A 16,665-nucleotide genomic window follows, 5' to 3' on the forward strand; every position below is an offset into this window, starting at 1 on the left:
AAGAGTAAAAAACCAAGGTCCCTGACTGGCCACATCCAGATGAGTGTGGACATTTTGTTTCCCAAACATTTGGTTCCCCTTGTACCGCTGCTACTTGTCCCCAGGGAACACCCATGCCACTCATGCTTTGGCACATGGCAAGTTACCCTGGTGATGGTAGGGGAAGCTGGGGCCAGCCTGATGCTGGCCCCAGCAGCCATATCTGAGGTTCTGGGGGCCTTCTGTGGCTGCAGCAGAGGCAATGGCAGGTGCTGGCAGCTGCAGCTGCTGTTAGTTTTGTTCTCCTCCTCCCCCTATCCCCAAGTTGAGTGACTGTGACTGCTGTCCTGGTCATCCTCGCAGCCCCCCTTAGTTATGTAATTGTTTCTGGGTGCATCCACTTTATTCTCCATGGTGCCAGAGCTGCTATCTAGATCACTTTTATACGGCTATATAGGGACATTGATCCCCCTGCACTACTAAATCAGACTAGGACACACCCGAGGCAGGGGGGATCCAGAGTGGGATTGGATTGGACCATGCCAGGAAAGCCTTTGGTGACAAATCCCCAAAGTAGGTAAGAATCCCACCCACTTACCCAAGGGCAGGTCCTCTCCCCCGCCTTCGCCTGCTCCCCTGCCTGTGGCAGCTGCTTTCCCTGCTGTCCAGGGTTGAGAAAGCTTCAAAGCCACTCCTGCCTGCTGCAGCCAGACTGCATGTGGTCTGGGCTCAGCTAGGAACAGTGACAGTGGGAGCAGCGATGGGCAGGGGGGTGAATTCCCACTTGCTGTGCCTGTTCCCAGGGGAGTGTCACTAAGCCCAGCCCCACCATAGCCTGACTGAAGTGGGCAGGAGCAGCCTGGAAGCTTCCCCCCCCTCCCCCGGGACAGAAAGGAAAACACCAGGGACAGGGGTGGGGAGGAGTATGGGGAGAGGAGGGGATGTGCCTCTGAGCACAGAGGGGAAGCAGGGATTTTTACCTGCTTTGGAGACTTTAAATGATGCAGTCTGCGTTGGTGAATTGTGAGGAAGGAGGCTGGGAGTTGGGGTGCAGCCACTCCTGAAACATGGGAGCTGCTCCCATACCCTTAAATCCTTGATCCATCTCTGGAAAGAACCTAGCCTTTCAAGAACTTTTGGGATTTAAGTTATTTTACTTTATTAGCATTTGAAAATCAAGGTAACAGATCATTATCACTTGTTCCCACCAAGAGGTCACCCTCCTAGGAAATCAAAAGGTAAGTGTCAGTACATTGTGAAACATAAGAAATGATGTTATTGGGACAATTAACACAGTAAGATTATGCTAAAGTGGTTCTTCCACAACTTAAACATAACCTCTGTCTGTGTTGCACATTGATAAAAGTTTATTTTTGTTGCTGATTTCTGTGTAAGGTTCTTAATCCAAACAAAGCTTTTTAATGGTTCCTGTCATAATTAATAATGTTGACTCCAGGATTGTATATATCTCAGAAAGTAAGTTTAATTTTACATAGTTCTCTTTTTCATACAGTCATACATATTGTTGCACATTTGGTCAACATAGAGCGATATCATATAAGCCAGTCAAAGGAAGCAGGGGAGTTACAGAATAAACTTTCTGGACTTGGCAAAAACCCAAATGAAAGCTACTTGAACCCAATCAGAGATTATGAAACAGTAAGTTGTTATTTTGTTCTCTTTGGTTATCCTCATGGGAAAAGATTTCCTTTGTGGATCATTTTGGCAGTAAGACTAGATTTCAAGACCTTTACCAGAGCAAGGAGGTGCTGCTAAAGGTTAACCTCCATGTCAGCTGAAAACACTTACTCAAAAATGCAATTGTCAGGTTACCAAGTTAAGAAAAGTGTGTATACTCTTTTAATTAGTTTAGGCAGAAGGCAACTGGTTTGGAGATGCAGGATGCCTACAAATGTTTAGGGCAAACTCATGGTGTTTTATATGAAGTGCCATGAGTTAGAACCCTCCCTTCCCCTCCCCCACCCCCAACCCAACAGACATTCACTTTTTGGATCGGGAGGTAGGGAGGGAGCGGGCCTGGAGTCTGCATGCGCCATCCTTGGCCAGCAGGCAGGGTCCTTCCTCCAGGTGCCTCTGAGGAGACTGCTGAACCCCCCTCTCCCTATCTCTGCCCCACACCCCCAGCTCTGGGGCTGTCAGTGTAGGGGGGATAATAGCAGCATGAAACTGCTGGCTGCTTTGAATAGCCAGGGCTGAAGGGGAGGAAGGGATGGAGCAGAGCTCCCTCATCTCATGGGCCCCAGCTAGGGTCTTGGGAGTGTGGGGCCAGGCTCACAAGGCAGGGAGGCTCCATCCCACCCTGCCTCCCCCACCTCAGCTCTAGCTCTGGCCATACAAAGCAGATGGCAGCTCTGTGCTGGCTGCTCCCTCCCCTTCCCACTCCCTGTCCTTCCCCTGCTGACAGCCCCAGGGGCAGGGTGGAGCTGGTGCTTGCCAAAGTGACCACCAGCCCAGCTCTGCAAAGTGGGAAAAATTAACCCTGGAGGAACACAACTTCACTAAGGCACTCTACCTCATTTGACCAGGGTTCTTTTTTCATGCAATCAGCCATTTTAAAAGCACTCTGCAGCCAGGCACATGAGTTTGTCATGGATATAGAATAATTTCAGGAGCCCAATCATGTGAAAAATCAAATTTTGTGTAAGCACCCAAATGATGTTACAATTTGTGAAAAATATAATAACCCTGCCAAAGACTTCAAAAATTAAGTTACTGATATGTGAAATATTACAAAATACCTTTTCTCAAACAGAGAGAAGGCAATAACTTAAATTTTGTGGGTGAAGCATTAATAGCACATAATAAGATTTATTTTACAGCTTGAATTTGGCTTTCAGTGGGTTCATCTACACATGTAATTAAGGTGCCTGAATTTTCTGCATGAAAAATTTAAGCGTGTTAAACTGCACCTGGGTATGCATCTGAACATACGCTCATCAGAAGCAAATTTGCTCCCATTGGAAGCAGATCAGTCCAGGTTGCTCCTGCCCTGCTCTGCCCCTGACCCTGCAGCATGCGGGGGAACTTCAGGCTCCCCCAGGTACCATCCTTGGGCTGGCAAGGGACACAGAGGCCAGTCCCAATCTCTGCAAGGTGGAGAGATCTGTCCTGGCTCTGGGGGGCAGCTGTCTCCCAACTGTGGGGAGATTGGGACTGGTTCCTGTCTCTGCAGGATGGAAGGAACTGTCCTAGTTGCAGAGCAGCTCCCTCCTAGCTGTGTGGAAATTGGGGCTTAGACATGCAGCAGTGGCCCCCTGGTGTCTGGGCTGACCAGGAGCAAATTGCTCCTGGTCTGGGTCTACATGTGGGCTTCAGCACATTAGATAATGTGCTGTTTTCCTAATATCTGTAAGTACTGGTACTAGCAAATGGCACATTAAATTAATTTAATGCACAGTAATTGATGCACATGTGTAGATGGTAGGACTTAGTCTAATGTTCAGTAGAGCATCTCATGTAGACTTACCCAGTGTGTAAGATATTAATTTGGGGCTTGATTTAACATTGTTACATAAGGAATCAACTTCACTGACTTAACTGGTCTCAGGACCTGTCTACACAGGGAATGAATGAAGTTAAAATGCACAAAGGCACTCCCTGGTGATGAATGCATGCGTCCACATGGGAAGCTGTGGCTATTGTGCTTTAAATTCATTCCCTAGCTTATTTTATGATAGCTTTGCTGTGTAGAGAAACCCTTTCGTTTGATATACACCAATGGACAACAGCAATTTTTCCCCTCAGTGACTGCAAGTTAAACTATCTGAAGTTACTTGATTTTATTTTCACAATTATGTGACTATTGCACCTGAAAAAAAATCAAATCTAAATAACTAAAAAACAGAATATGTAAAATGTTGGTAAACAAACTACCTCCCTAGCACCAAATGACCATACCTGTTGGTCTTAATCTGAAAGCTGGTATGCTGGACAGGTCTGTCTGAGCAAAGGAAGGGAATTCAGAACCCCTACTGAAAAACCCCTGCCCCCAAACTCCAGCTGCTCATATAGTGAATTCATCAATGAAGGAAAAAAGTTTTTAAAGGAAGAGAAGTCGAGTCATATCTTGATCCATTTACTTCCGTCTGTTCTGGGATAAGCCTTGTCTGTCAAGATTTAAGTGGGAGTTAGGCACCTTGATACCTTTGAGAATTAGTGCCTAAGTTTTCTAAGATTCTTCTCCAACTTCTCACATTATAATGATACACTTTTATGGCAACTTGCACAATTACATGGTAACTAAATGGCAGATCCCAAGATAGCTTATATTTAAACCATTTTAAATTTATTTTCACATTTCTTTTATCATCCACTTGCATTTCAGTGTTTAAATTTTGTTCATAATTTATTCAGGGCAAATTCATTCACATGCCAACAAAAGATTGCTGCCATCTTCACAGAAGAAAGTTCTGAAGCAGCAATTTAAGTTTTCTTTTCAGTTTAGCTGTGCCCCTGCAGTAGCAGCATATGAAGAAGCTTTGACATTTTTCATTGTTTCATCTCAACATTCAAACTAGCCACTTTAATGTAAATGTTCAAAATATCACCTAGATCAATCCTGTTAACATGTAATAGGATCTGAACATATTCTTCACAGGCACCAATTTGAAAATATGCTGTATTCTGTCAAATGTGAACATTTAAAAGAGTGGTTTTATTGTAAAAAGTGTCTCTAAAATAGTACTGTGGAATTTTTCTCTCAAGGATTTCCATATCAAATGAGTTCCCTTTACAAGTGAAAAATATTCTTCTTTATAACCCTGCTAAGTCAACTTGGGATCTGGAAGACAAGCTGAGTTTTTTCACTCTTTCTTATCAACACCATTGGTAGTGATTCTTGAGGCCAAATGATGGTTGCAGTTGCACACTACAACCAAATTTGATCTGATTCCAAATCTGTTTTACTTCAGTGTCATTATACTGATTTTGTTGGAGTTACTTCTGATTTACTCTCTGACACTTGCTGCATCTACACAAGATGCTTACTGCACAGTAGCTCATTACTACTGCGCAGTAGTGTCACGTGGCATGAACCATCACAAGATGCTACTGCACAGTAGTATTGAGCTACTGCGCAGTCAGCATCACCAGGAAGCCATGTGAGGATGCTACTGCACAGTAACACTAGTTACTCCACAGTCATTTAGAACTTAGGTATGTAAGTACTAATGACAGTGCAGTAACAACTGCACAGTCAGTGTCTCATGTAGACACAGCCTCTGAGATCAGCATCTCTGTCTTTGTCTTGAAATTGTGTTTTCTCTCCTACCAGAGCAGTCCCATTCATTTTGGTGGTTTTGCACTGATGTGACTGATTGACTCTAATATCTGTTAATGTTAATACATGAGAAGAAACAGAATCTAGCCCATTCTTTTTTTAGCTGTATTGTTCCTTCAGTGATAACAGGAGTTAAAATTAACATGAAAAAATATTAGAAATTGCTGTCACTAAAATCAGCATTTGGACCTCTGGATATGCACAAGAACCTGATTTAGCAAGTGATAGATTGCCCTTTTACCCAGCAACTTTTCAGACTACAATTGCACTTTATGGTGAAATAAGTGCAAAGTATCACTGTGGTTTGTAAATCTTGTAGGCTATTGAGCACCCCTCAGTTATCTCCCTCAAAATGTCTGGGGAAGTATTCAGTGACTGGGGAAGTATTCAGTGATTATTACCTCCTTTTTATGTGCTGTCATCTATAGTAATTTCCTCTCTTTTCTGAGAGTGTAACAAAAATATATAAAAGCATTATTGGGATTATGTAATTTCCTTTTATCAGTTCCTGAAAAAAACCTGTAGTTAATATTTATGGTCATATCTAGCGTAAACCTAAATGATGACTTTTTTCCCCCATGCAACCTATATTATGCAGGTATAGAAGGGAGGATGTCTTGTTTGGTTTCATTATTTATATTCATTCTTATGTTGAAAATGTATATTTGATTTAGTTTTTGTATATAATAATCTGTTCTTATTATAGAACACCACAGCTGAGATACTAACTACTATAGCTGGAGTAACGGGCGTTGTAATCACTGTGACTTTAGTTCTGATCTTGACTTCTTCTACGGAGATCATCAGACGGTCATTCTTTGAGGTGTTCTGGTATATCCATCACCTATTCCTGCTTTTCTTTATTGGTTTGGTTATCCATGGAATGGGGTGAGTACATATATAGCTATATTGGGAGATATGACATATGTTGAGTTAATAAGATGATATAAGGTCTCTGGGATCAAATCTGATTCAAGTCTCTCTCTGTCTTTGTGTGTGTGTAAAAGACACATATATTATTCTAGATATAGATCTTGTTTAGTGTGATTAAAGAGCTGTTTATTTTTGAGAAGGAAAACAATAGATGATGGATATTGGCAACTCAAATGAGTTTACAAATTTCTTTTCTCTCTGTCTCTTATTTTAGAGAACCATACTATTTTATAGGATTTTCTGGATTTTTTTGTTACAATCTGTGGAACACTTACTTAGACATAAATTCTGAAGAGTTATATACTTTAAGTACACCATTTTTTCCTAGGAATTATTCACTCAAATATTCTCTTTACCAAAGAAATTTTTTTTTAAATGTCAATTTGTTAGTATTTATGGTCATTCATTACTGGGAATTGGAAACATTCTGAATGAAGAATCAAACCTTGATCCAAATCAGTGAATGGTGGATCATTTTATGTTAATGGCTCTGCACAAGCATTTTTGAGAGTTTATTGGGCTGATTGATAAATTAGTGCATGGTTTTACCGTGCAATAATGTTTGCTGAGACCTTTTTCCGCATGTGGCTCCGCAGCCGTGTGTTGGCCACCACTGAGATTCAAGCCCATCCCTCTTCCTCACAGCACTCATTCAACAGTACTTCAGCCATGCCTGACAAAGATTTGTTTAATCTGCTGTTCATAATCTTCAGTGATGGAGATTTCATAGCCTCACTAGGCTACTCGCTGGACACTGGGCCTCTTGGCCCTGTCTCTGTCCTGCTCTGGGCACTGCTGGGATCTCCTTCACCCCTGATAGTCCCAACCCATGGAATAGGTTACACCAATCTTAAACTATAACAAAGAAAGGAGTCCTCTGGCTATAACACAACATAAAGGCAGATTCGAGGCTTAATAAAACCTTCTCTTTACTGCGTAAGCCAACATTGTAAGGACAAAGTCATGCTATCACTTTAACACAGGCAGGTCCACACAAGCAGCCATGCAAGGAAAGAGAATGGGTTGTTGCTTTCACACAAGCAAAATCCTCCCTGCTCAGAGCAAACAGATCTCTGTCTGGACATTTCCTAACCCAGGTCTCAATCTGCTCCCAAAGGTTGTGCCCCCTGCCTGAGCTCTCCAGTGGTTACTCTGTGACCTTGTAATGGCTTGGCTCTCTGTGGAGCTTTCTCTGGCTGCTGCTCTTCTCACAGAGCTCTGTCCTCTGACTGCATCAGGGCCTGCCGTTACCTACCCCATCCATCATCACACCTGGAGCTGGTGAATTACTGGCTCTCAGATGTTTGCCCTGTTTGCTAAGGAGCTTCTCTCCATCCCTGCAGCTGCCTATATTTATAGTCTGCAGATCTTATCTTGGATGTTTTTTTTATATACACAGTGGTCATCCTGGTGTTTTCTCCTTTGTTGGTAATAGGAGTCTCTGGCTCCCTGTTACACATCCTTGTTGCAAAAGTCCCTATTTACTGTACCCAGAGAACTTTGACAGCAGTTTCTAAACTTCTTCTTTGCAGTAATATTTTATATACTTGAAGACTGTTATCATATCTCCCCTCAGTCTTCTCTTCTTTAACCAAATTCAGTTCTTTTAATCTTCATTTTTTCTTGCTCTCCTCTAGACCCATTTAATTGGTTCAGCTCTTTCTTGAAGTGCAGTACTCGAAACTGGACAGAAAGGGTAGAATCCTATTTATTTTACATACCCAAATAGCAGTTACTCATTAAGTGCCATTTTGGCACCTAATACTCAATCTATGATCCTATTCCACATGTCATCTGGATGTATAAGTGGATAGACATATAGTTACTGGGCATGTACAATAGGCTTCAGGCTGGCCAGGAAGGTTTGTGCTCATATATATGATCTGAGGATAAATTCCAGACTTGTAGCCCTGCTATAACATGAAGTAAAAATACTCTACTGTGTTTTAGCACAATGATCCAGGCACTTCCCAGGGAAATGGGGGCCCAAAAATTCAGGTTCTCTAAACAAGGGGCTTAACCCTGCAACTCTTTAGATTCTTGACATACTACTTGAACCACTAGGCCACAGGTAAGGCACTATCCAAGACTTTCAGAAACATGAGCCACTGCATTTTGCATTTAATATTCATTGGTTTGAGAGAAGTGAGGAATGCTATATTCAAAGAAATTCACTTCATTAAACTTCTCTACCATAAAGAAGCTAAAATGCAAATGTTCAGAAAAAGCATACATCTCATCTAGGCTCTTCACAGTCATTTGGTGGTCCTCAGTTGCATTGCTTAAAGCTGCAATGGAAAGAGATTGAATGTTATTATTAGGTATTGCTATTTTTCTGAGTGACAATGGATGCTCAGATACAGGGGTGGACAAGCTCTATCCCTTCCAAGGGTTGCTTTCTAACTTATCAACAGGCAGACCTAACATACCATTTACGTGTACACTAGGAACAGATGCTACATTTGTCCTGGGAAAAGTTATGTCTATGCTTGTCCTGGAACAGAAAGATTGTGGGACTGGCATATACACACACTAGTCTTCCAGTCAGGATTTAGTGAATGACTGCATGCACTACTGCTTTTTTGCCAGTGATTCAATGCTGCAATTCTAGTACAACTATTCAGATACACTTTGGGATGTCCTGGATGTAGTTCTGTTAGCACTTCTTATCTTACAAGGATTTGTCCTGAAACAACAGACGTAGATGTCTTGAATGACTGCACTTTCCAGACTTCAAGTGATGTTTGCATATACTTTATAGGATGACATACACACTGCATTAAATAGGTTAATGATTAAAATCTTAAAGAAAGAAATATCCCTGAAACAGTAGGACAGAATTGCACTGGGACAGACAACCAGTATACTTAGCTTCAGGTATTTCATTTTTGCAGTCAGTACACTGTTTATGTAAGCATGCCAGTATCTCAGTGGAAAGGAACATATTAAATATGAATACCTTTGTTTTTATGTTAAGTCAGCTGGTCCGAGGTCAGACACCTCAGAGTCTGTTGCTACACAATGTCTCTTATTGTAAAGATCACTACTCAGAATGGGAGAAAGCTACTCAGTGCCCTTTGCCACAGTTTTCAGGCAACCCGCCTGTGGTAAGTATGTGAATATGTCGTCTGTATATTTGTCCTTGTCTTGTGGGGAGGCTAAAAGCCTTAATGCAAGGATAACCAACCTATGGCATGCATAGCACAAGTAGCATGGGTAGCTGCTGTGTATGGTGCATGAACCCTGGGTATTCAGTAAAGGGAGATCTTGGAATAGAGGCTTGGACTCAAAGCCTCTGGCCACATGAAACAGAGAAGGGACTCCTCTGGGGGCTGGGATCAGAGTGACACTTGGGGAGGCGGTGGGGCTTATCTTGTGGCATACTTGCCAAAAGGTTTGGCCAACACTGGCTAAATGGACTGAGCACCACATGAGGAAATAGGATACTTGGGCCCTAGTCCTGCATCTGTTGCTGGCACTATAGATCAAACCTGGGAAAATCATTTCACCTATCTGTGACTTAATTTTTCTCTCCTTATTATGAGGATGATGATATCTACCTCCTTTAAAGTGCCTTTCTGCAGGTGAAGAGTGCCACACAAAACTTTGGTATTATTATATTTTCTTAATATTTATTGTTGGTCAAGGGTACACCCAAGCTTAGGTAGCCCATCTGGCTAGTACGGTTAGTGCACACCAGCATCTGTAATCCACAGCACACAGCAGGTAATTTATGTGGTTAATGTCACACCTAGGGGTAAATACACACATATATTGGTTGACTTAAAATAAGGTGACTTAACTAAGTCAACTTAAGCCACATCAGAGCATACACACATATAGTTCATTGACATAGTTCACAAGAGGCATGTGTAGACAAAATGAGGGGCAAGAGTGCATGACACTTTAAAGTGGGTTAAATGCTTTTGCACTACTTTAATGTTGTTGGTATTTGCACATGTTGGCAGCATATTGCACATTAATTCCAGCCACTTCAGCACATTTGGCAGCATAACCCGCCTTAACTGACTTTGGGGCACAGCAAACTAAAACACCTCCAAGGAGTTTTAGTTCGTTGCCCTACAGCCACAGAGTGAAGCACTGGGCTCCATGCGGCTCAGGGACTGTGCAGGCAGTCCTTCCCTCCACAGCTGCAGTGCCCCCTGGGACCACCTGAGCTGGGTGCCTGCAGGTGGGTGCCGCCTGAGGGGGTGGTGCTGCTGCCACAGAGGAAAGCCCCAACTTTGCAGCTCAGGGACTGCTCTGCCTGCTGGCAGCTTGCCCTCCCCTCTCTGCCACTGGAGAGGCAGGTAAGACACAGGTATACATGACACAGGGGTTTACTTCACCCTAAATTTAAGTGGTGTTTTTAAAAACCCACTGCTTCTACTTAGGGCCCCTGTTTCATCTACACACACCCAAGATGGATACCACTAAGTCTACTCAACTAATGTGACTCAAGATAATACACCACAGAGGTGTAGTATCTTGCGCCACATTTAAGTTGACTCTGCTACATGTACATTAAGTCGCTTTAACTGTCAGAAAGTTCGTACCTGTGTAAATACCCCAGCTGCCTTTGAATCCTTAGCCTGAATGACCAAGAACCTATTTACAGCTGGGTTGATGATGGTGGCTATCAGTGCAAGGCTAACTTGAATCACATTTTTGGATCTGTAGTAAGATGACTTAACTGCTCTATCACAACACCCTTTCTATTAAAAAAAAAATCCATTATGAACTTCATTTTTATATTGTTCATTTATTATTCATTCAGTATCAACAATGTTGTTGAGGCATTCATCATAGAAGCATGAAGACAGTCCTTGTCTGAAGAACATGTAGGCAAAAGGATAGACAAATAGAAATATTGTGTAACAGGACATTGCAGAGATTTAGATAAGAGATTTTTTTTTTCTGTTTCTGCACCAGGAGGAATGATTGAAATCACAGAGAGAAGTTAGAAATAAAATTATGTCCTTGCTTTGGGTTATGTAGTTCCCACCATGCTTCTCTAAAATCCTACACTAAACAAGAAGGACAGAATTAGCAGTGGGGCATTAAAAGGGAAAAGTGGAAAAACAAGAAAAATGTCCCAAAGAATGCTGGTTTGTAGGACTGCAAATCCATGGTGGGGTGGGGAGGTGGATAATTAAATGGCAGACCTGTGCAGCATGTCAGAAGTCTGTCGTCTAAACAAAACTATTTAACATTTCAAATGCAGGTATTTTGGGCTGCTCAGATGCTGTTTTCTTCAAAATGAAAAAATAGAGAGAGAAATTTTAAAATAAAGGAAAATTAACATTCAGTATCTAATATTGCTCTCAATGGCTGACATTGATTTTTCTTAAACTAAACTATCGTTAGCCACTATCCAACTCACATATTAATGAGGAAGCAAATGCCTTTCTAAAATTTCAGCTACAATGTCTCCATAAAAATCAATACACAGCTATGCACCGTGAATACAGACTAAAGCTTGCTTTCAGCAGCACACCCTGATGTTAATTATCATCAAGTTACCTGGTGAACTTATCCTTCTCTCCTTGCCACACCTTCCTGCATACTCAAAGCCATATTTACAAAGTCACATTATTTTAATGGATTGTGATAATACCATATGAAACACAGATCATCCGTTAGAATGTTATATTGCTGGATGGGAAATGGGCTATGCTGTAACAATATCTGGTAGGTACTTCTGTATTCAGTTTAAAAATCCAAAGGGTAAAAACCATAATGAGATTTCTGTACTATCCTGTACTGTATCTGTCAACTGCTATGGGCTTGATTTTGCTCCCACTGAGGTTGGTGACACAATGCCTTTAATATATGGGTGTCAGGCCCTATATCATCAGACCCTATCTTGAGCCAGTCCAACACCATTTCAGTTCATTCTAATTGCAAGGAGAAATCACTGCCTGGGCAAGAATACAAATTTCCTGATTACCAGGCATGAAGCTCTATCACTTAGGAGCCTGCCACTTCTGGCGGATGTTCTGTTATTCTTAACCAACCAAAAGACATTTTAAATTGAATGTGTTTTAAAATGGTTTGCTGAACCAGTGCACATTTGAGAGCCTGGGGTGAGCTCTTGCATAGGACATCGCATAGTTTTAAAATTCCCATCACATGTTTTTATTTACAGGTAGTCCAAATAAAAGGGAGAAAACCAGGTTTCATCATTATTGTGCCTTGATATATGCTAATGTATTCAGGACGTGAAATTACCCACTGTGCAGAGACACCTATAGTATTTAGGGACAATGAAAGATATGAGTTTCTGCTTTAATTCAGAATGTACTGTCTTTTGCCTATTTGTTCTGATAATTCAAACATCTTTTTAATTTAATTTTCAGTACTCAATTTAGAAAAATTACAACTCCATCCCCTTAACACTTTTTAAAGGAACCACATAATCTGATTTAGTTCTTTATAAAAACATGCATTATAAACCAGTCACCCTCTTATATGTTAAAGTCAATATTTCAGCAAACAAAAAGTTACTCTTTAGTGGTTTTAAAAGCTATATATCTTTGTTTTCAGGTCTTCAGTGAGCTTAAGTGAGCTTTATGTGCACTTTTCCACATATTAGACTGGAAATACGAGGGTGACCTCTATAGAGATAAATGTCTGCATTTTTTAATCTTGCAGTTCCAATTATATCTAATTATCTAAAGCTATCATAGTCCAACTGAGTACTATTATCAGCTAATGTACATGATCAGCTAAGTATCTTTGATCATTATAATGATCAGTATATATGATCAGCAAGTGCAATGATCATCTATAATATCTACAACAGGATCATCTTAGTATCATAGATTAGCTAACAACAATCATTGATACAGGAGAGCCTAATCGACTGCATAAGAATATAAATTTTCAGTGTGACTGAACATTTTGAACCTATTCCTAGTGAGTTCAGCATATATTTGTATACTGGAAGTCTCATAGCCAACAATGGGGGCACACAGGAGAAGCTGGATATTCCTATCTGACCCCACTGAAATTTTGCAGTGGCTCCACTGTATACATCTCTGCCAGGAGCAGAAGACTGAAACAATGGAACACTGTCCAAGAATGTATTCATTTATATGTTTCCTGACCTAGCAATAGCATTTACATACAGCCCCAAAGTAAATGAATCCTTTTATCTGTTAATAGAAATAGACTTTCAATGACTGGTCTTGGCCAGATTACAGATGACATTAACTTTGCTTTTGTAGTATACCTGTTAAGAAATCCATTATGTCCGTTTCAGGTGAATGCCAGTTTTGTCCTATAGTACAAGAAAAATGTTCTTGTGTTAGGTAGATCAAAAGCTACAGAAGAAAGGTCAAATAATTACATTTTTGGCTAATGGCAGGATTTTACCAGAAATTAAAACAGTTCATATTTTAAGATTTTTGTTCATGTGTAACATTTTACAGACTTGGAAGTGGCTTTTGGGTCCCATGGTGTTGCATATCTGTGAACGGATTGTTAGATTCTGGAGATCTCAGCAAAAGGTGGTCATTACAAAGGTATGTAAGACAGTTTTAATGCCCAAGAGAGAAAAAAAAGAATGCAGATTAAATGGTTTTATCAGAAGAAATTTTCATTTTTAAATTTTGTTCGTAGTCTCTACATCAGTAGTTCTCAACCTTTTTGGGCCTGAGGCACCAAAACTTTTGTGAATTGAGTAGCGCCCCATTTCAAAAATGAATTTATTCATTACAGTGCTTATCTTCTTGCAGAATTGCTGGATAGTTGAGGTGGGCAGCAGCCAGGCAGGGATGAGCCTGAGCTTACATTTATGTCCTCATACCTGCTTATCCCCTCACATTGTGTAGCACCCTTCTAAAGATCTCTTGGCCTGCAGGGTGTCCTAGCACCCTGGTTGAGAATCACTGCTCTATATACTCTACAGATTTATTCTTACTGTTGCTTTCATTCCCATTATTATCTTGCAGTTTTACAAATTTTTGGAGGGTTTTTTTGGTTTTGAACTCACTTTGATAAGTCCCTAAGAACATTCTATATATGAGCAAATTAAACTAGAAAGTAACAGACTAATAACATTATGACACAGACCTGAGGTCAAATAATGTCACTCCTACTCTGAGCTCATAGCATGAAATCCTGACCCTACTGAAATTAATATCACAACTCCCATTGACCTCAGTGGGGCTAGGATTTCATCCTCAAGGTTTGAAGACCTCTAGGTGTTGTGAAAGGTATCACCTGGTGATTTAAAAAGCAAAAAGTAGGAACTTGATCATATTGCTGGGGAACAGTGTAAGAGTATTATTGAATTAGTATGCAGATTAGTATAAAATCAGAGAAGGAAAAGCACAATTTGAGATGCAAGAGGCAAGCAATGTAAAAGATAATAAAAAGGGATTCTACAAGTATGTCACAAAAAAGAGGAAGACCAAAGGATATGTAAGTACCCTACTGAATGTGGAAGGCAACCTAGATATGGATGACGAAGAGAAGGCTAAAATATTTAATGTTTTTTTTTACTTCAGTCTTCACAAATAGGGACAGCTATCAGATGATGAGTGAAACTGGCAGCAAAAATAGAGACAAGCAGCCTATATTAATGGCAGAACTGGTTAGGGATTACTTAGAGAAGCTAGATGCTTTCAAGTTAGCAGGGCCAGATGGGATGCACCCTAGGGTACTGAAGGAATTGGCTGAGGTAATTTCAGAGCTATTAGCTACCCTCTTTAAGAACTCACAGAGATCAGATGAGGACCTAGATGATTGGAAAAGGGCAATTATAGTGTCATGTTTAAGAAAGGGAAGAAAGACAATCCAGGGAATTAAGGACCAGTCAGCCTGACCTCTATACCTGAAAAGATCATAGAGGAGGTCCTCATGAAACCAGCATGCATTCACCAAAAGCAAGTCCTGACTGATCAGTCTGATTTCCTTTGATAAGGTGACAGGCTCTGTGGGTGGTAGAGGAGCAATGGATGTGATATACCTTTAGCAAGGTACAAAGCTAAGGAAATACAGAGTAAATGAAAGTACTATAAGGTGCATACATGACTGGTTGGATCATCATGCCCAGCAGCTACCCATCAATGGCTCAATGTCTAGTTGGGAGGAGGTATCGAGTGGGGCTCCCCAGGGGCCTGTCCTGACTCCAGTATTGTTAAACATCTTTATTAATTATTTGAACAAACGGATGGAGTGCACACTTAGCAAATTTGTGGATGATATCAAGTTGAGTGAATTTGCAGACACTGTGGAGGGCAAGGCTAGAATCCAGAATAATCTGTATAAACTGGAAAAATGGTCCACAATCAATCAGATTACATTTAACAAGGGCAATGTGAATTTATGCATTTGGGACAGAATAATTGTATGCAGAAATAGAGACTGGGAAATGATTGGCTGGGCTGCAGTACTATAGAGAAGTATCTGAGGGTCATAGTGGACCATCAACTAAATATGAGATAGGTGTGCTCTTACTGCAAAAAAAAGCCAACAGTATACTGGATTGTTTTAACAGAAGCGTCTCTTGCAAATCAAGTGCTCAGTTCAGCATTGGTGAGGCCTCTGCTGGATTACTGTGTTCAGTTTTGGACTCCACACTTCAAGGAAGGTGTGGACACATTGGAAGGTGTCCAGCAGACACTGACAAATTATTATAGGCCAAGGAAACATAAATTATGAAGAAAGGCTGAAAGACAGTTGTATAAGGATGGGTGGATGAGCAGGGCATGAGCCCCAGGCAATGCATAAGAGAAAGGAGGTGCCAGAATGGAGTGGGAGGCACCTTACCCTGCTCCCCTTTCTCTTGCACTTTCTAGCTGCTGTCCTGGTAGCAAGCAACAGAAGCACAGGAGCATGTATCAGTGACTGAAGTGCATTCTGGGAAACATAGCTCTAGTGAATGACGATGGGTGACAGCAACTGGAATTCACTGCTAGTGGGGTGAGATATAATCCCATATTTTTGCCACTAAAAACGGTGGGTTTTTTGACCTCTTTACATGAATGTCTGTGTCAAAATGATGGGGTGACATCTCTCCTCAGCAGCAGCATAAAGTGCCACTGCCCACTACTGGAGCCTCTGGAGCCAGAGCCCTACAAAGAAGATATGGGGAGAGGGAGAAGGACAAACTGTCCCAGGTGAAGTCCTGGCCAGTTATATGTCTGCTGAAAGAACTAGAATTATTTAGCCTGGAGAAGAAAAAACCGAGGGAAGATTTGACTACAGTCTTCAAATACCTGAAGGACTCATATAAAGAGCATGGAGATAGACTTTTCTCTGTGATCACAGGGGACAGGACTAGGAACAATGGCCTCACACTGCAGCAGAAGAAATTTAGATGGGAGATTAGAAAGAACATTCTGACTAGGAGGGTAGTCAAGCATTAGAACAGGCTACTTTGAAACCTTTTGGAATAGCCATCCCTGGAAATTTTATAAAGCAGTTTGGAGAGATGCTTGACATGG

At 41.2% G+C, this 16,665-nt stretch overlaps 1 protein-coding gene across 1 annotated transcript in view; it reads left to right on the forward strand.

Annotated features, from left to right (window-relative positions):
- Positions 1 to 16,665, forward strand: part of NOX3 (NADPH oxidase 3) — a 58,420-nt gene that overhangs the window by 11,945 nt on the left and 29,810 nt on the right. The window contains exons 5-8 of the mRNA XM_019548628.1: positions 1,493 to 1,638; positions 5,985 to 6,166; positions 9,189 to 9,318; positions 13,645 to 13,737. Coding sequence (XP_019404173.1) covers positions 1,493 to 1,638; positions 5,985 to 6,166; positions 9,189 to 9,318; positions 13,645 to 13,737 — 551 coding nt within the window. The remainder of the gene's footprint in view (positions 1 to 1,492; positions 1,639 to 5,984; positions 6,167 to 9,188; positions 9,319 to 13,644; positions 13,738 to 16,665) is intronic.

The sequence above is a fragment of the Crocodylus porosus genome, unplaced genomic scaffold (genome assembly GCF_001723895.1).
Source record: "Crocodylus porosus isolate Cpor-Errol unplaced genomic scaffold, CroPor_comp1, whole genome shotgun sequence".
In the NCBI taxonomy this organism is placed as follows: Eukaryota; Metazoa; Chordata; order Crocodylia; family Crocodylidae; genus Crocodylus; species Crocodylus porosus.